Consider the following 26,309-nt stretch of genomic DNA (forward strand, 5'->3'; position numbering starts at 1 on the left):
CACGCCATTCTCCTGCCTCAGCCTCCCGAGTAGCTGGGACTACAGGCGCCGGCCACCACGCCTGGCTAGTTTCTGTGTTTTTTAGAAGAGACGGGGTTTCACCGTGTTAGCCAGGATGGTCTCGATCTCCTGACCTCGTGATCCGCCCGTCTCGGCCTCCCAAAGTGCTGGGATTACAGGCTTGAGCCACCGCACCCGAGGCCATGAAATCTTAATACCCGAAGCAAGCATTTTACATGGGATATGGCATAAGCTTCTCTTGTGGGACGCGTTGTTTGTGCAAACTTTTATTGATTTTTTTAAAAAAGGACAGAGTTTCAAAATATTCGTGTAAGCTAGAAAGAATATTTCTCTGAAGCCAGAGTCAAAATACAGAGTTTTCAAACTTGATTAATAAATTTAAATGTAGGCAGGGCACAGTGGCTCATGTCTGTAATCCCAGCATTTTGGGAGGCCGAGGCGCGTGGATCATCTGAGGTCGGGAGTTCGAGACCAGCCTGGCCAACATGGTGACCCTCCATCTCTACTAAAACTACAGAACATAGCCAGGTGTGGTGCTGGGCACCTGTAATCCTAGCTACTCAGAAGGCTGAAGCAGGAGAATCGCTTGAACACGGGAGGCGGAGGTTGCAGTGAGCCAAGATCACGCCATTGCACCCCAGCCTGGGCAACAGAGTGAGACTCTGTCTCTAAATCAATCAATAAATAAACAAACAAATCTAAAATTAGAAGTCTGTTATCAAAAGACAGCATGGTTTTGAAGTGGAACCAAACTTCAGCTCTAGCTCTAAGAAGAAGGCTGATGTAAGTTATATGGGTTTTTCCAGGCTTAGAGGCATAGCTTACAAGCACTCTAAGAAAGCTGTGGAATTTGCAGGAAGGGTACTGGCATAGGATTTAGGGCAAGTTCTATGACTTCAACACAGATGAGCTTGGGCAACTTTACCCTGGGCTTGATTTTCCTTATTTCCTATAGAAATTGGAAGGAAAAATACTTACCCATGGGTCTTAGCAATGCTCAAGCATAAAAAGTACAATAAAATAATAAATGACATAACTTTTAAAAGCTCCACACATGAGATGAGGAGAAGAAGGAGAAGCTGGAGGGAGAGGAGGAGGAGGAACAGGGTGGGGGGAGGTAGAACATAAGTGATTCCTGTTTGAAGATGCAAAAGACCAAACAAACTGAACAAAGCTGTCTTATGGAGTGTTCCTCAACGGACATTGTCTTATGGAGTGTTCCTCAACGGACAGACAACTCTTGTATTCCTTTAGTACCTTCTTTGAGGAGATACTAAATTATGTTAGCATCCTAGGGAAGTATCTAGGCACAGGGAAGAGTGCAATCAGTCTAGACTGACAGACAGTCCCTCTCGACGTCCGCAATCCATACCCTGAACATTCTGACGAGTAAGGGAGGGTGAAGGCTGGCTCAGCCCACCACATTGCCTCTGCTAGGCTGAAGGCCAGGAAATAGAGAAGGAGTGAGTTTTCCCAAAGGGGGACAGGAATAGCTTTTTAAAATCCACCTCTCCCTTTGGAGAGGAGGCTGTTATTCTTTGCAATGTATTTTTGTGCAGCTGATGATCTGGCGGGGGGTTCTGACCTGAGCAGTGTGCTGGGAGCTGAGTTTGGGAGCTGGAGTTCTGCATAATAGAGTAAGATAAATTTGGAGTTTCAGGACTACATAGGAACAAGAGATGAAGCAGCAAGTTGAGCAGGGGAAAGGAAGGATGGGTGGTTGAAGAGAGAGCCAGGGGAACAGCAGGGTGGAAAGTTGAAATGCAGATTCCTCTCTGTTTTACCCTTCACTCTCAAGTCCTCAGGAAATGTGCCTGCACACCCCAATGCAAATGGAATGTATTCATTTCCTGGGGCTGTACAATGGATGTACCACAAGCTGAGAGGCTTAAAACAACAGACGTTTATTCTCTCACAGTTCTGAAGGCCAGAAGTCCAAAATCAAGGTGTCAGCAGGGCCATGTTCCTTCCAGAGGCTCTAGGGGAGAATCCTTCCTTGCCTCTTCCTAGCTTCTGTTGGTCCTGTAAATTCTTGGTATTCCTTAGCCTTGTTGTGCCCTGAGTTCCGAGACCCCCTCAAAGATGACCACCAGAAACCGAAGTCAAAGCCAAGCAGCCGGGATCACTTTATTGCAGGTTGGAACCCAGACCTCTCTCCGTACAGGCGTAGTCAGGAGGGCAAGAGAGAGGTCCCAAGCACAGCTCAAGCCTACTTTTTATAGTAAGGCACAAACAGGTTACAGAAGATTAGGGCATTTTTGCAGTTACAAGATTGGGATTGGTTGACATGTTGAAGTTTGAACATTCGGCAGTTTCTGATTGGCTCCCGCCCTTTTTTAAACCACAAACGTCTAGGGGTTTTTTTATAGACAAACTGCTTGCTTAACCATGGGTGGGAGGGGGGTGGTTTCGATTGAGCAAGCAGGGGGTACGTGACTGGGGGCTGCAAGCACCGGTAATCAGAACAGAACAGAACAGGACAGGGGCTTTCACAACGCTTGTCCATACAACGTCTGGAATCTATAGATAACATAACCGGTTAGGTCAGGGGTCGATCTTTAACCAGGCCCAGGGTGCCGCCCGGGCTGTCTGCCTGTGGATTTCATTTCTGCCTTTTAGTCTTTTCAGCCTCATCACTCCAACTCTGCTTCCATCTTCACATGGAGGCCATTTTTCTGTGTGTGTTTTTTGTGTTTTTTTTTTTTTTGTTTTTTTTTTTTGAGATAGAGTTTCGCTCTTGTAGCCCAGGCTGGAGTGCAATGATGCGATCTCGGCTCACTGCAACCTCCACCTCTCAGGTTCAAGCAAATCTCCTGTCTCAGCCTCCCAAGTAGCTGGAATTACAGGCATGCGCCACCACGCCCAGCTATTTTTTTCTATTTTTAATAGAGACGCGGTTTCTCCACGTTGGTCAGGCTGGTCTTGAACTCCCAACCTCACGTGATCCACCTGCCTCAGCCTCCCAAAGTGCTGTGATTACAGGCGTGAGCCACCGTGTCCGTCTTTTTCTGTGTGTCTTTGTGTGTTCTCTTACAAAGACAACGGTCATTGGATTTAGGGCTCACCCTATTCCAGCGTGACCTCATCTTAACTTTACTCATTCCATGTTCAGAGAGCTGGTTTCAAAATGAGGCCACATTCTGCTGCTCTAGGTGGACATGAATTTTTGGGAGGACACTATTCAACTCACTACAGTGTTGTTTATTTTTGTTTTTATGGAAATCAAGTCAGAGGCAGAATCGCATGTCAGGGGCAATTGGCAAGGGACGATTGGATGGTGGGAAGGCGAGGGGAGTTGTGGTGGTGGTAAAGATTGTCAGGCCTCTGAACCCAAGCTAAGCCATCATGTCCCCAGTAACCTGCACGTATACATGCAGATCGCCTGAAGCACCTGAAGATCCACAGAAGTGAAAATAGCTTAACTGATGACATTCCACCATTGTGATTTGTTTCTACTCCACCCTAACTGATCAGTGTACTTTGTAATCTCCCCCACCCTTAAGAAGTTTCTTTGTAATTCTCCCCACCCTTGAGAATGTACTTTGTGAGATCCACCCCCCCGGCTCCCAAAACATTGCTCTTAACTCCACCGCCTATCCCAAAACCTATAAGAGCTCATGATAATCCCATCACCTTTGCTGATGCCTTTTTCGGACTCTGCTCACCTGCACCAGGTGAAATAAACAGCCTTGTTGCTCACACAAAGCCTCTTTGGTGATCTCTTCACACGGACACGTGAAACAAAGATGGCCTATGAACCAAACAGATCCGAGGGAAGTGCCAAGATTGGAGTCAGAAGTGACCACGAAAATAAAAGCCCCCTCCACTTCCCACGGGAGCTTTTAGAAATGTGGGAAGGCTTTAGAATTCCACAGGGCATGGAATGAGGTCAAAGCAATAATGTCTAGATCTCAAAGGCCAGGCAGCCTCAGCTGACTTCTGGATTACAAGTAAGAACACATGGGAGCGGGGAAAAAAAGATGAAGCAGAAGGAAGGACAAAAGGTGGAGAGATGAGCACAAAAGACAGATGAGTGTTTGAAGAGAGACCAAGGAGGAAAAAGCACCAGTTCTTTGGGTTCAGGGTTAAGGTTCCAGCACACAATCTTACATATAGAAGGTGCTCAAGATAAGTTTAGGGAAGAAAAAAGGAAGATAAGGAGGGAGGGAGAGCTGTGCCTGGGAGGCCTCATGCGGTGTCGCCAACAATTGCCTCCACTGTCCCCAGAGCTGTCCATACTGTGGCTGTTTGTTCATGATGCTAATTAACGTCAAAGCCCAGAGTGCCACGTGGGAACCCTCTCTGCATCATGGGTATTTAGACTGAAGAAGCAGCCATCCGTTTTCCACCAAGGCTTCTGGAGTCTCTGTCCTTTTCCAGTGATGCTTATTCTGTCTGAATTCACATCTGAGTGGCCACATACCCTGGCCTCTTTGTGGGTTTTGCTGTCCCTCATGGTGCCACAGTTTACCTTACCTTGAAAGGTCACAAAAGTGGTCTAAATTAGGGAATGTCCTTCAACACAAAAAGGCAGGGGGAGCCCTGTGGATTAAGCAAATTGCTTTCAGATCACTTGAGATACAAGTCGTTAAAACCACTTAAGATTGGAAAGATCCTGTGGTTTATGGGAAAGAGAGCTAGACCGAGAGCTAGATCAAGAGACCCATCTGCCAATCTACCGCTAACTCCCAGCATTCCCTGCAGCTAGTCAATCCCCCACGCCAGCATCATAGTCCTCGTTGTAAAGGCAATTGGCCCTCATGACAGAATTTCTAGACTCTTCCAGTTGTCGTGGTCTATAATTCTATACCTTTCTTTAGACATTATTGACAAAATGCAAGTAACACTATCTCCCTGGTACACCCACAGTGTATTGCCAGAGTGAAAATGTTGCTAGAAACTCCATTCCCAGTTTGTAGAAAGTGCAATGAAATGGGCCTGATTTCAAATCTCTCTGAAATGCAATGAGAGGAGAGCGCTGAGGGAACGCTGAAGCGGGGCCACTGCAGTCCTCCAAGTTGCAGGAGCTGTTTATAAACCGAGTCGTGGCTTGAGTGAATGGCTTGGGTACCTGGAATGTTTGAAGTGAAGATGTAGGGGCACCTGCTGCTCGCTCAGACAACAGGGAAGAAAACCCCAAGCACTTGCACACACATCATCTTATTTCTGAAAACAATTGGAGGAGGTATTATTATCTCTACTTAATAGATGAGAAAAGTGAGACCCAAAGAAGCTAAATAAATCAGTCCAGGTCACAAACTAGTAAGTGACAATGTTGAGACCCAAATCCAGGTCTATTCAACTCCAATCCCAGCATTCCTTCCACTGTTGGCATCAGATTGGCACTTTTTTTTTTTTTTGAGATGAAGTCTCACTCTGTCACCCAGGGTGGAGTGCAGTGGCGCGATCTCAGCTCACTGCAAGCTCCACCTCCAGGGTTCATGCCATTCTCCTGCCTCAGCCTCCTGAGTAGCTGGGACTACAGGTGCCCGCCACCATGCCCGGACAATTTTTTGTATTTTTAGTAGAGATGGGGTTTCACCGTGTTAACCAGCATGGTCTTGATCTCCTGACCTCGTGACCCTCCCGTTTCAGCCTCCCAAAGTGCTGGGATTACAGGCGCGAGCCCCTGCACTTGGCCCCAGATTGGCACTATTATGTCCAGTCGTCTGAGCCAGAACAAAATTCCTATAAAGAACCTGAGTGGTAACCAGCCCACTTTTCCAACTTTGGTATAAAGAACAGAGCCATACTTTTGAACTGGGGGTGATGGCTGTTTGGCCAGGAAATAGAGCAAAAAATTGTTCAAGCAGAGATTTTTTTTTTTTTTTTTTTTTTGAGATGGAGTTTCATTCTTGTTGCCCAGGCTGGAGCACAGTGGCGCAATCTCGGCTCACTGCAACCTCCGCCTCCCGGGTTCAAGCGATTCTCTTGCCTCAACCTCCCAAGTAGCTGGGATTACAGGTGTCCGCCAGCACATCCAGCTATTTTTCTGTTTTTTAGTAGAGATGGGGTTTCATCATGTTGACCAGGCTGGTCTTGAGCTCCTGACTTCAGGTGATCCACCCTCCTCGGCCTCCCAAAGTGCAGGGATTACAGGTGTGAGCCACTGCACCCAACCTCAAGCAGGGACTTTAACCAGCTCAGTGCCCAGAACAGGGTAGAAGCGGAAGAATATTTGGGGTTTTTTGTTTGTTTGTTTTTTGAGATAGGGTATTGCTCTGTCACCCAGGTAGGAGCGCATTGGTGCAGTCATGGCTCACCGCAGCCTCAACTTCTTGGGCTCAAGCGATCCGCCCACTTCAGCCTCTCAAGTAACTGGGACCACAGGCATGCACCACTATGCTTGGCTGATTTACTTATTTATTTATTTATATTTTGTATGTAGAGATGGGGTTTCACCATGTTTTCCAGGTTGGTCTCAAACTCCTGACCTCAAGTGATCCACCTGCCCCAGCCTCCCAAAGTGCTGAGATTACAGGCATTGGCCACCACTCCCAGCCAAGAATATTTGTTGAGAAATTGAGTAAATACAGAATTCAGGGTTGACACTGACATCTTCTGCGGGTTACAAAAGAAGGATCTGAGGCTCAGAGAAATCACCTGCATTTGGTCACACAGCAGAGAGAACTGGACAAAGAACCAAAGATGTCTAGACTTCCAGACAGGGATCGTTTCATCACCGTAACTCCTCTGGCCGGAATTTTTCCTGTACGTTTAATTAAATGCAATATACTTCGGGGAGAAATGAATGCTAACCTCTAACTGAGGACATTTATTTGCCCAATGAGTTCATGACTACTGCTTCAGGATTCCAAGAGATAGCATGGTTAATGCACTTTTGGGTTTCATATTAAACTACGAGTCATTTCTGTTTATTTTAGAATTCATTCCTCATCTGTTGTATGTGGTGGTCACCAGGAATGGGAGCCCCATCGCCCACTCAGGAAGTGATGGACTGACTCCCTGTGAATGGATGAAGAAACACTGTTTTCAAAAGCGTAGTCATGTGGATCAAAGATTGGGTCCTCTACACATGTTCCCAATTAACTGTGGCCATCCCATTCTGCATCCCTTCCACTCTCCAGTATAGTTTCTAATCCTTCCACAGCCCATAAACAAAAGGGAAGCCCAGCCCAGCCAAAACAAAAGCAGAAAACAGCCAAAGGAAGATGAAAACATCCTAGTAATTAGTGAGAGACTCCAGATATCCCAGTACCCCAAGGTGACTCCAATTCACAATGGCTGACTGGCCCTGGCTTCTCACCCCAGGGGGTAGTCTCATCTGCACCCAGTACCACTTCCCACAAGGACCCCAGAGCTCGGTCTCTAGCACCAGACTCTGTGCTTTGATACACACTGCTGGCCATCTTCACAATACCTCCACCTGAATGTCTTATAGTCATCTTCAATTCAGCATGTATTATTAGTCCAACTGTGTAATTAAGATCTATGCATTTCACTGTATATAAATCTTACTTTAACAAAAACTAAAAATTTTAAAAAGAAGCAAGGTTCAGCAGAGGGAATGTCAGCAGAGGGAATGTCAGTAGGGTTTTAAGCAAGGAACTAGTCAGCCTCACTCTTTAGGAAGATCGCTTTAGATATCATGATCTCTTATGGGAACAGCTACAATTATTTTTCTTAACTCTCATCTCCCCTCCCTCCATATACCATTTCCAAAGTGAAAAACAAGATGATGTGTCTTCCCTAATTAAAAAACAAAACAATATAAAACAATATAAAAACCCTAACATAGCTCCCCATAGCAAATATTCCAAACTCCAATGCTAAACTCCAAGGGAAATTGTTCCTGGAGATGTTAATAGTTGTTATGGGAGAATGGGAGAGAAGGGAAATCATTTCCTTGCAAAAAACACTGATTAACCTTTATAGAAGATTAAACAGGTTTCCTTTCCATTGCAGGACTTCTCAGGCCTTCAATTTTCTTTCTTTTTTTCTTTCTTTTTTCTTTTTTGAGATGAAGTCTTGCTCTGTAGCCAGGTTGGAATGCAGTAGCATGATCTTGGCTCACTGCAACCTCCACCTCCTGGGTCCCGGTTCAAAAAATTCTCCTGTATCAGCCTCCCGAGTAGCTGGAATTACAGGCATGTGCCACTGTGCCCAGTTAACTTTTTTGTATTCTTAGTAGAGATGGGGTTACACTATGTTGGCCAGGCTGGTCTTGAACTCCTGACCTTGTGATCTGCCCACCTCGGCCTCGCAAAGTGCTGGGATTACAGGTGTGAGCCACAGCACCCAACCAAGGCTTCAATTTTCTAAAATCAATTATGACTATTTGAAAAGGGGATTCGGGATTCAAATTCCTTAACTCACTAAACAAGTGAGCTCTTTGTTCTTGGAGCATTGATTAGCATCTTCATGGACTAGTCTTCTGTGAGATGCGGAACTCCAAACTCAGCTAAAAGTCCAAAGTCCAAATTCAGCTAGGTGAAGAGGGTCGTGATTAATCCAGTCTCAACTTTTATCCCTTCCTCTCTCACACACCCCCTTCTCAGTGCCCTTACCTTCCTTTTACGCTTGAGGAATTCTTGGTCATCCTTTAAGCCATAGCCAAGTAGCAACTCCACTGTGAAAAAATGGCCCTGGGGCGTAGCCTCATCTTCACCCAATACCACTTGGGTGAAGGTTGCAGAGATACAGGTTTATCTGAATCAAGGCTACTGTCCATGAAACCCCTCTATGTGCTATTTGGAAATCATTTGGATGAATAGTTCTATAATCTGTAATCTTTCTTTACAAAGAAAATTAAAGGTTCTCTATGATGGGCTAAGAGACTCCAGCCTCTAGAGACTGTGCAGTGTCCTGTATTTAAAGGGACATCAGTCGTTCTCAGCCTCTCTGCCCTAGATTACATGGATAACAGAAGCATCATGTCAAGCCACTGGATACCATGATTGACTGGGGACAAAGGGAGTGCCGGAAAGATTTTTGAAGTGCATGTTTGAGAATGAGTGGGGGTATCCTGGATCTCGGACAAAGGGTGTTGGAATAAAGGAAATTCGTCCTAGAATGGAGAGACTGGAAATCAGAAAGAACATATAGAATGAATCCTCTGAAGAACAGCCACAAGGAAGCCCCTTGTTCACATAAGTGGATATAGACACTTTCCTTTTTAAAGCAGGAACAGGAGGAGGACAAGAAAAAGAAAGCCATGGCTTTGCTCAGGGAAGGGATGTTCTAGAGATTGCTTCTGTGTGCTTAGGAGAGGAGAAAAGAAGAATTGAAAGGAAGAAGAAGTAAAAAATGCATTAAAAACTCTGTACTTTGCCCCTTGGAGCCAGCTTTACTTTCATCAGACAGGACCTAGCCCTGACTACTGCCTTCTAACTTAGGGATGGAGAACGGGCAGAGGGGAAGGTGGGCCAGTGCAGAGAAGGAAAGAAGAAGGAGAAGACAGGCAGGGGAAGAAACAAGAGGAGGAAGTGGAAGGGAGCAAAGGGGTTGTCAGTTCTTATGCAGAAGTAAAGCAGGGGCCCGGCGTGGTGGCTCATGCCTATAATCCCAGCACTTTTGGAGGTGGAGTTGAGCAGATCTCTTGAGGCCAGGAGTTCGAGACTAGCCTGGCCAACATGGTGAAACCCTGACTCTACCAAGAATACAAAAATTAGCCGGGAGAAAATACAAAAATTAACCGGGCGAGGTGGTGCATGCTTGTAATCTCAGCTAGTTGGGAGGCTGAGGTGGGAGGATTGCTTGAGGTTGAGATCAGTCTGGCCTAATTTGGCCATCTTTAGTAAAAATACAAAAATTAGCTGGGCATGGTGGCATGTGCGGTCCCTGTCCCTGTCCATGCCTGCCAGAAATCCCAGACACCTTGGAGGATCAGGACCCTTTCTAAAGCCCAAAACCCCAGCACAAGACTCTACCCTGAGAGGCCCCACTTCAGCTAGAACCCCTGGCAGATCCGCCACCCTGGCCTCGGGGCCAGCAAACCCCAGGCTCCACTCCTCCATCCTTGTGAGGGGCTAAGAGCACCTGCAGAAACCTTCAACCCTCTGGCCTGGGGAAGGAAGGGATAGGAAGAGATCCCAAGCAGGGTCTGGCCATCTGGGATGCTTCTCTTGCCCTGGTTTGCCTCAGATCATCTCAAGGTTGCTGAGGAAGAAGGAGCACTCATCTCTGCTGGCCAAGTTCAAACCCCACACAGTAATCTGGGCAGACCTGAATCAGGACCCAGATGGCCACGGCTGAGCTCAGGCTCTCCCTGGGTGTGTGGGCCCCAGTGAGCATCTTGCAGAGCTGGGACACACTCTTCACCCCTACTGAGGCTACTAGTATTGTAGCTGCCACAGCCGTATCCCACACCACTATCCTGCACCTCAGTCTTGATTATCCACAGCGGGAGGAACTGGCTAGCTGTGCTTGCACATTGGCCCTGCAGTGTGCTGTGAAGCATCCACAGAGCTGTGCCCTGTCAGCCCTTACACTCTGAGAAAGACCACATTGCCTTTGAGGCCGCCTGCCAGATTGCCACTGAGGCTGCTGCCGGTGGCACGGCCCATTCCCAGCTGTTCCCCATTGCCTGCTACGTGCAGCTCCGTGGCTGCAGCTCCGTGCATTCAAGCTGGCCTCATTGGCCATGAGCCATCTTAACCTGGCTCATAACCAATCAATGCCCAACCAGCCATCAATGACGTGCTCTGAGTTTGTGCCCTCAGCCACTCTCTGGGCAAGAATGAGCTGGCAGTTCTCATCCCCCTGGTGGTGAAGAGTGTGCACATTGCCATGGTGCTTTCAGACATCCTGTGTGCGAGGTTGCGTGGTGACTGCACTTGGCCTGGTCGGCATCCCAGGCCGCCGCAGCTCTGGAAAGCTCATCTCCACTGACAGAGCCCCGTTGCGCCAGTTGCTGATGCCACCATCAATGCTTACATCAACACCCCACACTGCACCTAGCACACATCGGCCATTGCCGGAATGGACAGTTCATTGGGTTTCTAAGCAAGGCTCGGGAGACCTTCCTGCTGCCCCAGGATGGCTACCTGCAATTTGCTCAGTTCATCGACAATCTCAAACAGATCTACAAAGGCAAGAAAAAGCTGATGCTGCTGATTTGAGAGCCCTTTGGCTGAGAAAGCAGGTAGCTCACCGGCCCAGCAGCCTGAGTCCCAAGGTAGTATCAAGTCAGGCCAAAAACACTGAAACATTTGTCCACCCTGAGAAGACTCTGAGCACCTGTGGCTGAGACCAAATGACCACAGGGCTAAGGATGGGGAGAGTCCAACTCCAGTCAATATGCGTGTCTTGGCAAGCTTCTCACTACAGCCCACTGTTCATGGAGAAGCTGGGCCCTGCAGATCGACCAGAAACCCCACGATACGCCACCTTCTGCCCCTACTACGTCCTGCGTGTCCTGGGCATTGGCCCTCTCTCCCTTGGCAAACACAGAACACTGTTCCATCTCAGAGACTGCTGAACCAGAGAAGCAGATGCATTTGTGGTATTGTAAATACTATAGTATATGTGTTTCTAACTACTTTAAAGTCATAAGTATTTATAATCCTGGTTCTGATTTGAAGGGCACTTGAGGTAGCTGTGGGTGGAGGATATGCTTATTGTCTGAGGAGACTCACAACCATTTCTCAGGTTTCCCTTGCAGAGTGTATGCCCTTCCCAGTGGGATAGTGGGGGTGCCAAGGAGAAAAACAGCCAGTTAAAAAAAATCCCAAGACCAGCCTATGCAAAATCTCTCGCCTGCAGACAGGGCATTAATAGGACAGTGGTGGGTGAACGGCAGAGGCCAGGACTGGACTTAGACTTTTGCCTCACAAAGCTGTGAGGACTCTGAAGCTCCTGCCCCTGCCTCACACAGCCTCGCCAGGAGTCTGCTGAGCAGCTTTGAAACAAGTGCAGGGAAAAGATGACAATATTCATCTACATTGATCACCTTTGTGTTAGAGAGTGTGTGTATCTGTATGACTGAGTACACGTGCCTATGCACATAGATAAATCTGCGCATGCCTGTCTGTATGTATACATTATATGTTTATTTGTATGTGTGTCTGTTCTATGGCTGCATACCTGTGTGGATATGTGCACACTGGACTGTGGGTCTCTGTGTGAGGATGTAACATTTGCATACATATGAGGATGCATATATATGTGTAAACGCTCTGTTTTGCATGTTTAGTGTGTGTGTACCTGGGCACACATGAGTGCATGTGTAGAAATATGTGTCTGTGTGTATGCTTGCTCTCCATGCATCTGTTTTTTTATATGTATAACTGAGCGTATTTCTACATGTAGGGATGACTGCGTGTTCATCTTTGAGGATCTGCATGAATGTGTCCTTTTTGCGAGATTTCTCTTCCCATTCGTGTTAAATCTCTCTCACCAGCTAAATGTTTGTTCCCCATCTCTGTGCCTCCTCTATTCATTCTCTCTCACCAAACAAGCTTCTAAGGACCAGTCTTCCTCTGCAATCAGATTGGCTGCTTTCGCTGCACAGTTCTCTTCTCGCCCTGTACTTGCTTTCTTCCCCTGCCTTTCTTTTCTTTCTTTCTTTTTTTTTTTTTTTTTGAGATACAGTCTCACTCTGTCGCCCAGGCTGGAGTGCAGTGGCACAATCTCAGCTCACTGCAAGCTCTGCCACCCGGGTTTACGCCATTCTCCTGCCTCAGGCTCCAGAGTAGCTGGGACTACAGGCGACCGCCACCACGCCCAGATAATTTTTTGTATTTTTAGTAGAGACGGGGTTTCACTCTGTTAGCCAGTATGGTCTCCATCTCCTGACCTTGTGATCCACCCACCTCAGCTTTCCAAAGTGCCGGGATTACAGGCCTGAGCCACTGCTCCCGTCCCTTCCCCTGCCTTTATACCTCAAATTTCCTCTGCCTGCTTTTGTCACAGTCTCATTGCTTGCTGACTTGGAGGCTAGGGCTGGTCTGCACTTAGCCTCTCCCTTCCTAATTTCTACCCCTAGTGAGCAGCCCTGTCTTAGCCCTGGCTGACCTCCACAGGGAATCATCGTGTTCCTGCCACCTTCCTGACCCCTATGCTCAGCCTGGAATTGTTGTAGGAGATAGCAAGGGCATTCAGAAGAGACAGTTGGTTACCAGTGCCTTGGTGTTTACTATTTTATGTCTTAGTTCCTGAGTTTGGGGTGGGGTTTGATAGGGAAGGGGTGGTATAGCTAGCATGTGAACTAAGAACTTCTCCATCTGCTTTACTTTTTCTTTTGTTGATAAACTGTCACCTTTTCTACTCCAAACTGACCAAGAAGTTGTATTTGCCGTTTGTGGCTACTTAAGTCCTACTGCCCAGCCAAGGGCCCCTACAACATCTCAGCCCAATGAGTTGGTTAAAAAGGGGGGGGGGAGAGAGGGAGGGGTCACTCTCATTTTTGTGTCACCATTGCCCTTCTTTTTAGCAAGTGTGTGAACTCACAGTGGTTTTCTGTGAATAAACCATGGATCACATGAAAGATCATTTTTCTTAAAGAAAAAAAATTCCCTAAACCCAGAAGGGACCAGCAAATACTTAACAGATGATTATAGATTTCCTGTGAGTGCATATGGCTCGGGGAGACCTGATTCTGTAAAGCAAATGTTACTGTCCTCTTCAAATTCATGTGTCGAATTCTAATTCCATGTGATGGTATTTGGAGGTGGGGCCTTGGGAGGTGATTGAGTTCATGAAGGCGGGGACCTCATGAATGGAATTGGTGCCCCTATCAAAGGGACTGCAGAGAGCTCCCTCATCCCTTCTGTCATGTAAGGACACCATAAAAGATGGCTGTCTATGAACCAGGAAGCCAGCCCTCTGCAGACATGGAATCTCCTGACCATTTGACCTTGGATTTTACCATCTCCAGAACTGTGAGAAATCAATTTCCTATGCCACCTAGTCTATGGCATTCTGTTTTGACACCCAGATTAGCTAAAGTACCATGTCAACTTGCACACATAATTCTTGGAAACTGTGATGCCAAATCCTTGATGGCAAAAGGTGATTGATCTGCCGGAGACATGAGCCTACATCATCTCTCTTTCCACAATAAACCAGAGAGTCAAAACAGGCAAGAGTAGGTCAAGGTCTTTTTTTTTTTTTTTTTTTTTTTGAGACTGTCTCTTGCTCTACCAGGCCGGAGTGCAGTGGCACGATCTCGGCTCACTGCACACTCTGCCTCCCAGATTCATGCCATTCTCCTGCCTCAGCCTCCCGAGTAGCTGGGACTACAGGCGCCTGCCACCACGCCAGCTAGTTTTTTTTTTTTTTTTTTTTTTTTTGTGTATTTTTAGTAGAGATGGGGTTTCACCATGTTAGCCAGGATGGTCTCGATCTTGTGACCTTGTGATCCACCCGCCTCCGCCTCCCAAAGTGCTGGGATTACAGGCGTGAGCCACCGTGCCCGACCAGTCAAGGTCTTCTAAAAGCCAAACCTGAAAGATTTCCAGTAGCAGTTGACTCAATGGTAATTCAGTCACACAAACAACCACAACAAAAGACACAACTATCAGAGATTTTCAGGATCACCTCAAAAACACCATCTAACATTAGGGAGTTCAAAAAAGCATGAAGTTTCGTAAATCAAACTTTATTGAAATGTAGTTTCATCAACTTGTAATTCTAACAGTAATAATAAATGCTAGGGCAGGTGGTGGCACGGAGATCCTGGGGCACAAGGGCTGCCTTTAAAAGCTTTGCTTGCTATACCCTTTGGAGCCTCCTGGTCCCTTTTAAGAGCCCATCCTGGGCAGCACTTCAGGGGCAAACAGCCTGGATGCCCAGTTTCAGACAGACATCCGTGCCTGAAGGAGGAGGCTGCCTCTCAGTGCAGGAGAAGCTGCTGGAATTCTTCCTCCCAGCCTTCTCTTCATGCTCCCCAGCACCTCCTCTACACAGATACACACCACCAGCAGCAGTAGAAGAAACAGGCCCTGCAGCAGCAGGACTGCAGCTCTAATGAATGACACAAGCCTCTCTCCAGCAAGGTAGAGGAGCCCAGGCTCTCTACCTCCATGGTTGCCACGGTGCCCAGGACTAGGGGCAGCATGGGAGCTGCTGGCTTGGGCCGTGCTGGTCACCCCCTCTCTGTCGCCTCTCTCTCTTGCCACATGTTCAACTTCAGGACTAAGGCCAGTGGCTACAGTAGGTGCCGTGATTTCAGGCAGCTCCTCATTGGGCTGCTCCTTGGCCGGAGCTCCCTCCAGCTCCAGCGCTGTCTCTGGAGGAGGCTCTTCCCATGCTGGCTCTGGCTCAACAGCTGGTGCTGGAAGTGCTCCTATTTCTGCATATGGACCAGGAGCTGAAAAAGGAGAAAGGGTCACCAGCGTCAGTCACTTTCCACTGGAATTTCCAAACACAGAAACAACCTCCGTTAATTTGAAGGAGTTCCAGCCCCTAAACACCAACCCTGCAAAATCTTCCAGACTGCAGGCCACCTCACCTTGTGCCTGCACCTCCATGGGCTCCTGAATCTCCTCCTGGACAGGGACCATGTGCAGATGCAGCCCCGATGGGATCTCTGGTGTGGCCTGGCCCACTAGGGCCTGCCCCTGGCTGCCCTGTGGTACCTGGGTGCGCCTTCTTGCAAAGGGCCACAGGCGTCTGGGGTGAGGGATGAGCCTTCTTCGGCATCGTCGGAAAAGGCTCTCACTCCCTCCATTCCTGAAGCAGCAGCCTCTCGACGTGGGGAAGCAACACGAGAACATCTTGCTCTCTCGAGCGTCTCCCACCAAGTGAGCTGGTTACTGGGCTGACCCTAGGATCTGGGCGCCTGGTTACCAGAGTTCTAAGTTCTGTTTGGATGTGTCATCAAGGAAGTGAGGTTGCTTTTTTAAGGTTCTGTCCCCTTGGCCCCTTCCTTCCATGAGACCTACTCAGGACTCCACTAGGCTGCTGACTGCTCACGCTCCCCCCAGGACAACTCCTTACCTACACACCATTATGTCCACCCAGGGCCTGCTTGGACACCTGTGCCTGATGTTCACTGGGGGCCGGATGTCCTCCTCAGGCCTGATGTCCACCTAGGGCCTGATGTTGCCTTGGGCCTATGTCCCTCTTGAGACATTGTGTTCACCTGGGGACTGTATCCAGCTGGGGCCTGATGGCCTACTGGGTCATGTTGTTCACCTAAGGCCTTGCGTCCACCTGGGGACTGGCTGTGTACCTTGGGTCTGATGCCCACCTGGAGCCTACGTATCTACCTAAGGAGTGGTGTCTGCCTGCGGCCAAATGTCCACCTAAGTGTGGTGTTCAACATGGGCCTGCTGTCCAGCTAGGACCTTGTTGTTCATCTGGGGCCTGGCTGTCAACTTGAGGCCTGGTGTACACCTTAAGTCCAGAGTCCACCTGGGGCCTGATGTCTGCCTGGAGGACTGACGTCCCCCTGAGTGAGGTGGAAGCTTCTCTGGAGTTCAAGAGGTCAAGGCTACAGTGAGCTGTGATGCGCCACTGCCCTCCAGTCTGGGTGACAGTGAGACCCTGTCTCAAACAAACAAAAAACCACACAAATTATATAGCTATACAAAAATATTTTATTTATTTCTTTTTTTTTTTTTTGAGATGGAGTCTCGCTCTGTCCCTCAGGCTGGAGTGCACTGGCGCGATCTCGGCGCACTGCAAGCTCTACCTCCCAGGTTCACGCCATTCTCCTGCCACGCCACCAAGCCTGGCTAATTTTTTTTATATTTTTAGTAGAGATGGGGTTTCACCATGTTAGCCAGGATGGTCTCGATCTCCTGACCTTGTGATCCACCCGCCTCAGCCTCCCAGAGTGTTGGGAGTGCAGGCGTGAGTCACTGTGCCCGATCCTGGCTAATTTCTTGTATTTTTAGTACTGATGGGGTTTCACCGTATTAGCCAGGATGGTCTCAATCTCCTGACCTTGTGATCCACTCGCCTCGGCCTCCCAAAGTGCTGGGATTACAGGTGTGAGCCACCACATTCGACCTAAAAATTAACTGAAGATTTAAATGGAAGACCTCAAAATATAAAAATCCTAGAATAAAACCTAGGAAATACCATTCTTGACATTGGCCTTGCCAAATAATTTTTGGCTAAGTCCCCAAAAGCAACTGCAATAAAACCAAAAATTGACAAGTGGCATCTAATTAAACTAAAGAGCTTCTGCACAGCAAAAGAAACTATCAGTGGAGTCAACAGACAACTTTCAGAATAAGAGAAAATATTTGCAAACTGTGTATTTAATATCCAGAATTGATAAAGAAAACTTAAATCAACAAGCAAAAAAAAAACCTCACCTCATTAACAAATGGGTAAAGAGCATGAACAGGCACTTCTCAAAAGAGGACATACAAGTGGCCAAAAAACACAGAAACAATTCTGATCATCACTAACCATTAGAGAAATGCAAATCTAAACTTCATTGAGATACCATACCATCTCATACCAGTCAGAACGGCTATTATTAAAAAGTCAAAAAATAACAGCTGCTGGCGAGGCTGTGGAGCAAAGGGAACACTTATACACTATTGGGAATGTAAATTAGTTCAGCCACTGTGGGAAGCAGTTTCGAGATTTCTCAAAGAACCTCAAACAGAGTTACCCTTCAACCTAGCAATCTTATTACTCGGTACGTACTCAAAGGAAAATTCTACCAAAAAGAGACATGCATTTGTATATTCATCACATTATTCACAATAGCAAAAATATGGAATCAACCTAGAGGCCCATGGATGGTGGAATGGATAAAGAAAATACGGTTGCCGGGTGCGGTGGCTCATGCCTGTAATCCCAGCACTTTGGGAGGCCGAGGTGGGCGGATCACAAGGTCAGGAGATGGAGACCATCCTGGCTAAGACGGTGAAACCCCGTCTCTGCTAAAAATACAAAAAATTAGCCAGGCGCGTTGGCAGGCGCCTATAGTCCCCGCTACTCGGGAGGCTGAGACAGGAGAATGGCGTGAACCTGGGAGGCAGAGCTTGCAGTGAGCCGAGATCGTGCCACTGCACTCCAGCCTAGGTGATGAGCAAGACTCCATCTCAAAAAAAAAAAAAAAAAAAAAAAAAAATACAGTAGATACACACCATGGAATACTACACAGCCATAAAAAAGAAGGAAACCATATCCTCTGCAACAGGATGGACACTGCTGGAGGCCACTCTTCTTTTTTTTTTTCTTTTTTTTGAGATAGAGTCTCTCGCTCTGTCACCCAGGCTGGAATGCAGTGGTGTGATTTCAGCTGACTGCAAGCTCCGCCTTCCAGGTTTACGCCATTCTCCTGCCTCAGCCTCCCGAGTAGCTGGGACTACAGGCGCCCGCCACCACGTCTGGCTAATTTTTTTGTATTTTTAAGTAGAGACAGGGTTTCACCAAGTTAGCCAGGATAGTCTCCATCTCCTGACCTCATGATCTGCCCGCCTTGGCCTCCCAAAGTGCTGGGATTATAGATGTGAGCCACCACGCCTGGTGGAGGCCATCATTCTAAGTGACCAATGCAGGAACAGAAAACCTTACCATGCTTTCTCATAAATGGGAGCTTAATAGTGAGGACATAGAGACACAAAGATAGGAACAATAAACACTGGGAACTCCAAAAGGGGTGAGGAAGGGCGGGCGGACAGGGCCTGAAAAGCTAACCATTAGGTACTATGCTCACTACCTGGGTGATGGGATCAACTGTACCCCAAACCTGAGCATCACACAATATACCACTGTAACAAACCTACACGTGTACCCCTTGAGTCTAAAAGTTGTGTGTAGGGGGATGGGGGAGGAGAGAGGCAGAGAGAGAGGGAAAGACATAACCTACCATGGTGTACTTCGGTGAGGTAAAAGGAAAGTTATTTTAAGTAAAATGCACATGGCTACTGGTTTTTCAAAAAGACTATGAACCATCTGACTTTCACCAGTTTTTTTTTTTTTTTTTTTTTTTCTTATTTTTTTGGCTTCCTAATTCTGAGAGAACAAGCCTATGACAATCAGGTCTAGACACACAATATTTTGTGAAGAGTGTAAAGCAGACACATATTTATATTTGTAATTTTATAGATTTAACGATGAATGAATATAACTCTTCAGGCAAAATGAGTTTTGGGTTTCCTCAAATGTAAAATGTTTTGCAAACTAATGCAGGATGTTCATAAAAACAAACCAAAAAAATCACTCCAACAGGAAATACTATCCTTGTGATCATGACTGGAAACTTCCTGTCTCTTCCCTGCAACCTCATTATGACAAGGTCACATCACAGAAGGCCACTCCTTCTGAAAGTGTTAATTGCCTTTTCATATCCACTCTAGCAGCCTTCTCGGTCCATTTCTGTCAGGTGGGGGGCAGCACAGGTGGCATCAGGGGTGTCATTCTTGAATGACAGCTCTTTTTAACTGCTATCTTCAATTTCCCATTACCATTCCTATTTCCTTTATGCTAAACCTCCTGTAAGCAACCGCCTCCCTCTGGCTTCTCATTCTTTCCTGTGTCCTCAGCAGCGTGGTTGATGGGGTGGGGGAGGCTGTAACCGAGGGGCTTCCTTCATGGCATGGTCCAGTCTCGGAACGGGGTGGGGGCAGAGTGGGCAGGGTAGCAGGAAGAACAAACAGGGCTCTCAGGCCAGTTTACGCTTTGGGAGTCTCTATTATTGGTCAGTAGCGTGACAGGTTTTTCTTTAGTTTTTTGGAGACAGGGTCTCCCTCCATCACCCAGACCGGAGTGCACTGGTGCTGTCACGGCTCACTGCAGCCTCAAACTCCTGGGCTCAAGCAATCCTCCCACCTCAGCCTCCCAGAGTGCTGGGATTCTTTTTCTTTTTTAGCATAAACTGAAAAGAAGGTTAAGGCAAAGATACAAGATGTATATACTCTGGGTAGACTCTGGTTTTAAGACATCTGACTGCTGATGTGACAGAAACTCCCAGCCCTGCTAATTTACTATCTGGGCTAGGTCTTGGCTGAGGCTGGGTTTTTGTTTTATTCTTTTTTTTGTTTGTTTGTTTTAAGACGGAGTCTCACGTAGCCGCCCAAGCTGGAGTGCAGAGGTGTGATCTCCGCTCACTGCAACCTTCGCCCCCGGGGTTCAAGCGATTTTCCTGCCTCAGTTTCCCGAGTAGCTGGGATTACAGGCACGCACCACCACACCCAGCTAATTTTTGTATTTTTAGTAGAGACAGGGATTTCACCATGTTGGCCAGGATGGTCTCAATCTCTTGACCTCCAAAAGTATAAACTTTGAGAGGCTCTCACAGTTTATACTTTGGGAGGCTCCCTAAGTATAAACTTACCTCAGATCCCTGTTGGCTCCACTTTTTCTTTTCCTCCCTTCCTTCCTTCCTTTTTCCTTCCTTCCTTCCTTCCTTTTATTTCCCCACCCATCTCCCTTTCCAATTTTTTTTTTTGAGACAGGGTCTTGTTCTGTTGCCCAGGCTGGAGTGCAGTGACATGATCGCAGCTCACTGTAGCCTCGACCTCCCAGGCTCAGATGATCCTCCCACCTCAGCCTCCAGAGTAGCTAGGGGTACAGATGTGAGCTATTGTGCCCAGCCATTTTCTAGCTTTTCATTAAGGTAACTGACAAAACTGCTTGATTATAAAATTGTGCTTATTATAAAATTTGTGCTGCTTTAAGCCACTAAATTTGTAGAAATTTGTTACAACAGCAGTAAGAAACTAACACAATAGACAAAAGGTTTCAATAAACACTTGAGCAAACAAGATGTGCAGGCAGAGAACAGGACATGAAGAGATGCTCAATCTTATTAGTCATTAGGAAAATGCAAATTGAAACCAAAATGAGACACTACGACACTACATTGACTAGAATGAATAAAATTAAAATGACTGATCACACCAACAGTTGGCAAAAATAAGGAGGAATTGGAACTCTCATACAACTGGTGTGAAGGCACATGGTATAATCCCTTTTAAAGATAGTTTGGTAGTTCCTCTAAAAGCTAAACATGTGACCATCTTGGCTAACACTGGGAAACCCCGTCTCTACTAAAAATCCAAAAAATTAGCTGGGTATGGTGGCACGCGTCTGTAATCCCAGTTACTCAGGAGGCTGAGGCAGGAGAATTGCTTGAACCCAGGAGGCAGAGGTTTCAGTGAGCTGAGATCGCACCACTGCACTCCAGCTGGCTGACAGCGCAGAACTCCGTCTCAAAAAACAAAACAAAACAAAAAAGCACGCATATGATCCAACTATTCCACTCCTAGTATTTACCCAAGAGTAAAGAAAGCTTATATCCAGCTGGGTACGGTGGCTCATGCCTGTAATCCCAGTACTTTGGGAGGCTGAGGCAGGCAGATCACGGGGTCAGGAGATCGAGACCATCCTGACTAACATGGTGAAACCTCGTCTCTACTAAAAATACAAAAAAAATTAGCTGGGCATGGTGGCGGGCACCTGTAGTCCCAGCTACTCAGGAGGCTGAGACAGAAGAATGGCGTGAACCCAGGAGGCGGAGCTGGCAGTGAGCCGAGATCGCGCCACTGCACTCCAGCCTGGGTGACAGAGCAAGACTTCATCTCAAAAAAAAAAAAAAAAAGGTTTATATCCAAAGACATGCATATAAATTTCCATAACAGCTTTATTGGTAATAGCCAAAACCCAGAAACAACATAAATCCAACAGGTAAAGTTGGATAAACAAATTAGGATATAGCCAAAACAACTGAATATAATAAAGATTATTACTATAGTTATGTATTTTTATTTCAATAGCTTTTGGGGTACAAGTGGTTTTTGGTTACTTGGATGAGTTGCATAGCGGTGGAGTCTGAGATTTTAGTGCAACTGTCACCCAAGGATTGTGCATTGCACCCAATATGTAGTTTTTCGTCCTTCACCCTCCTCCCACCCTCCCCCATCTGAGTGTCCAATGTCCATTATACCACTCTGTATGCCTTCGCACACCCCTAGCTTACTTTCCACTTATAAGAGAGAATATATGGTATTTAGTTTTCCACTCCTGAGCTACTTCACTTAGACAATGGCCTTCAGTTCCAGCCAAGTTGCTGCAAAAAAACATTATTTCATCCTGGGCATGGTGGCTCACACCTGTAATCCCAGCACTTTAGGAGGCTGAGATGGGTGCATCACCTGAGGTCAGGAGTTTGAGACCAGCCTGACCAATACAGTGAAACCCTGTCTCTACTAAAAATACAAAAATTAGCTGGGCGTGGTGGCATGTGCCTGTAGTCCCAGTTACTCGGGAGGCCAAGATAGAAGAATTGCTTCAACCCAGGCAGCAGAGGTTGCAGTGACCCAAGATCGCGTCCCTGCACTCCAGCCTGGGCGACAGAGCAAGACTCCGTCTCAAAACAAAAACAAACAAAAGACAAAAAAACTCCCTATTATTTCATTCTTTTTTATGGCTGAGTAGTATTCCATGGTGTGTATATACCATATTTTCTTCATTGAAGATGACGATGGACATTGATTTATTGAAAATCAATTGATGGGCACTTAGATTGGTTCCTTATCTTTGCAATTGTGAATTGTGCTGTGATAAACATATGCATGCAGGTTTCTTTCTGATATAACAACTTACTTTCCTTTGGGCAGATAACCAGTAGTGGGATTGCTGGATTGAATGGTAGATCTACCTTTAGTTCTTTGAGAAATCTCCATACTGTTTTCCAAAGAGGAATATTATTTAGCAATGAAAGCAATGAACTACTGATACATGCTACAACACAGCTGAATCTCAAAATATGCTGAATGAAAGCAGACAAAAGGGCAGGTGTGGTGGTTCATGCCTATAATCCAGGACTTTAGGAGGCCGAGGCAGACAGATCGCTTGAGGTTAGGAGTTCAAGATCAGCCTGACCGACATGGTGAAACCCCATCTCTACTACAAATACAAAAAATTAGCCGGGTGTGGTGGTGCACGCCTGTAATCCCGGCTACTCAGGAGGCTGAGGCAGAAGAATCGCTTGAATGCAGGAGGCGGAGGTTGTAGTGAGCCAAGATTGCACCACCGCACTCCAGCCTGGGCAACAGAGCAAGACTGAATCTCAAGAAAAAAAAAAAAAGAGGTCGAGCACGATGCCTCAGCCTGTAATCCCAGGACTTTGGGAGGCTGAGGTGGGTGGATCACGTGTGATCAGGAGTTCGAGACCAGCCTGGCCAACATGGGGAAACCATCTTCACTAAACATACAAAAATTAGCTGAGTGGTGTGCAAGCCTATAGTCCCAGTTACTTGGGGAGCTGAGGCAGGAGAATCGCTTGAACCCAGGAGGCGGAGGTTGCAGTGGGCTGAGATCATGCCACTATACTCCAGACTGAGTGACAGAGTGAGACTCCGTCTCAGAAAAAAAAAAAACAAAAAACCACAGACAAAAAAGAGGACATATGGTATGATTCCCTTGGTATAAAATTACAAAAAATATAACTAATATAGAATGACAGAGTGCAGATAGTAGCTGCCTGGGAATGGGGTGTGGGGGAAAGAGCAGAGGGAGGAATTACAAAGGAGCATGAGGAAACTTGGGGATGATGTATATGCTCATTATCTTACTCGTGCTTATTGTTTCGTGGGTGATATAAATGTCAGAACTTATCAAACTGTACATTGTAAATATGCAGTTTATTATATATCAACTATACCCCAGTAAAGCTTTTTTTAATTTAAAAAATAAATGGGCAAAAGGTGTGACAGACATTCACCAAAGAAATACAGATGACAAGGCCCGGCATGGTGGTTCATGCCTGTAATCCCAGCACTTTGGGAGGCCGAGGCGGGCAGATCACGAGGTCAGGAGTTCAAGACCAGCCTGGCCAACATGGTGAAACCCTGTCTCTATTAAAAATACAAAAATTAGCCAGGTGTGGTGGTGGGCACCTGTAATCCCAGCTACTCAGGAGGCTGAGGCTCGAGGATTGCTTGAACCTGGGAGGCAGAGGTTACAGAGCTGAAATCATGCCATTGCATTCCAGCCTAGGTGACAGAGGGAGACTCCATCTCAAAGAAAAAAAAAATGGTAAAGGTACATTTTATGTCGATTTTATACCTTCCTCCCTAAAAAAATGTTCAGAGTCAAGATCTCACTCTGTCTCCCAGGCTGGGGTGCAGTGGGGCGATCAAAGCTCACTGGCTCAAGCGATCAGCCTGTTCACCCTCCCGCGTAGCTGCAACTACAGATGGTGCCACCACGCCCCGCTCATTTTTTATTTTTTATTTTTTTCCCATTGGTGGAGACGGGATTCCGCTATACTGCCTAGGCTGGTCTCGAACTCACACAGTGAGACTCCGTTTCAAAAAAAAAAGGAAAACGCTAATTTTTTATTTTACAGCTGGGCGTCCTGGCTCATGCCTGTAATCCCAGCACTTTGGGAGGCTGAGGCAAATCGCCTGAGGTCGGGAGTTCAAGACCAACCGGGCCAATATGGCGAAACCCTGTCTCTACTAAAAATATAAAAATCAGCCGGGTGTGGTGGCAGGCTCCCCTAATCCCAGCTACTCGGGAGCCTGAAGCAGGATAATCATTTGAACCCAGGTTGGTGGAGGTTGAAGTGAGCCAAGATCGAGCTACAGCACTCCAGCCTGGGAGCAAGACTCCGGTCTCAAAAAAAAAAAAAAAAAAGAAAGAAAAAAGAAAAAAGAAAAACGATTTTGTTTTACTAAAGAAACATAAAAGAAGCATAGCAGGCCGGGCACGGTGGCTCAAGCCTGTAATCCCCGCACTTTGGGAGGCCGAGACGGGTGGATCACGAGGTCAGGAGATCGAGACCATCCTGGTCTACACGGTGAAACCCCGTCTCTACTAAAAAATACAAAAAACCAGCTGGGCGTGGTGGCCGGCGCCTGTAGTCCCAGCTACTCGGGAGGCTGAGGCAGGAGAATGGCGTGAACCCGGGAGGCGGAGCTTGCAGTGAGCCGAGATCGCGCCACTGCACTCCAGCCTGGGCGACAGAGCGAGACTCCGTCTCAAAAAAAAAAAAAAAAAAAAAAAGCATAGCAACCAAGATTAATTAGGAGTATACTAAATGGCTTTCCTTTGTAACAGGCATGTGCGACCACGCGCAGGGAATTTTATATTTTTATTAGAGACAGGGTTTCTCCATGTTGGTCAGGCTGGTCTCGAACACCTCGGCCTCCTAAAGTGCTGGGATTACAGGCGTGAGCCACTGCGCCCTGCCGAGTCTATTCCAGCTCCTAGAAGGCACCCGAGGCTGGGCGGGGTGGGTCAGGCCTGTAATCCTAGCACTTTGGAAGGCCAATCCCTTGAGCTCACGAGCTTGAGACTAGCCTGGGCAATATGGGTTCACGCCGGCAATCCCAGCTCTTTTGGAGGCCGAGACGGGCGGATCACCTGAGGTCAGCAGTTCGAGATCAGCCTGGTTAACACAAGGTGACACCTCGTTTCTACAAAAAAAAAAAAAAAAGCCTGACGGGAAGACTTAAGCAGGAGAATCGCTTGAGCCCAGGAGGCGGGCATTGCTATGTCACCAGGGCAACAGACAGAACAGACCCCGAGACCCTGTCTGAGGGTGAGGTGGCGGTCGGGAAACGACGTTGAAAGAGGAAGCGGGAAGGCAAGAAAGGGCCAGAAAAAGACCGTACCACTCTCCACCAAGACTAAGACTGAAAACCACCCACACGAAACACATGATCCATCGCAGGTGAAATGAAAGACAGCAACTTCTTTGCTAATATCGCAGAAAATCAAACACTAAAACATCAAAAAAAAAAAAACCACCCTACTGTCTACCGTTACAAAAACAAAAAAGAAAACTGCTCAAACCGTGTTCTTTCCCTCTTACGTCTCCAAAACGGAGAGAAGAACGACCATCAATGGCAGATGGCGCTTACATAACACCAAATGCCGGCTTCCTGCTCAGAAAACAAAACACTATGTCTTTTTCTCATGGTTTCCGGTACTCCCCACGTTTAGAGAAACTTCCCTGATAACAACCCATACAAATGACCCCCAAGAGCATAGTCTTAATATTTGAATCACAGCCTCTGCTGGGTCTATATCTGCTACTAACTTTCAAGTGATGGCGAGATACTTTCGCTATTTCCGATGCTATTAGGAAACAAATAGGAAAATAGTTTGGCAACAACATATTTTCGAATATTATCACTTGACAAATTTTAACGTTTTAGGCGGAAACGTAATTTTAAAAAATTGTTTTAAGAAGTTTAAAACAGGCTTGCTTAATTAGCATAATACTGAATGACAGCCAATCACAACCTGAATTTTTAAAGCGGGAAGTGTTTGCTGCTGGTGTGCTGCGGCCGCCTGTAATCCAGTAATCCCAGCGTTTTGAAAGCCCACACTGAGTTTGTTCTATGAGTTCGAGATCAGACTGGGCAATCTAGCCTAGGGATCTCGTCTCTACCAAGGGAGAAAAG

The 26,309-nt window shown here is 46.9% G+C and overlaps 1 protein-coding gene and 1 non-coding gene across 2 annotated transcripts; both read right to left on the minus strand.

Annotated features, from left to right (window-relative positions):
- Positions 1 to 14,612: 14,612 nt before the first annotated feature.
- Positions 14,613 to 15,751, minus strand: LOC111532171 (CMT1A duplicated region transcript 15 protein-like protein). Its single transcript, XM_026451207.1, has 2 exons — positions 15,434 to 15,751; positions 14,613 to 15,292 (listed from the first exon to the last, which is right to left on the minus strand). The coding sequence occupies exons 1-2, from the start codon at positions 15,696 to 15,698 to the stop codon at positions 14,778 to 14,780; spliced, it is 780 nt and encodes a 259-aa protein (XP_026306992.1). The 5' UTR covers positions 15,699 to 15,751; the 3' UTR covers positions 14,613 to 14,777.
- Positions 15,752 to 25,684: 9,933 nt separating this feature from the next.
- LOC111527372 lies at positions 25,685 to 25,897 on the minus strand. The gene has a single exon (XR_002726642.1). It is a non-coding gene; the product is annotated as a small nucleolar RNA U3 (small nucleolar RNA).
- Between the last annotated feature and the right edge of the window lie 412 nt (positions 25,898 to 26,309).

Source organism: Piliocolobus tephrosceles, chromosome 16 (genome assembly GCF_002776525.5).
Source record: "Piliocolobus tephrosceles isolate RC106 chromosome 16, ASM277652v3, whole genome shotgun sequence".
Lineage (NCBI taxonomy): Eukaryota > Metazoa > Chordata > Mammalia > Primates > Cercopithecidae > Piliocolobus > Piliocolobus tephrosceles.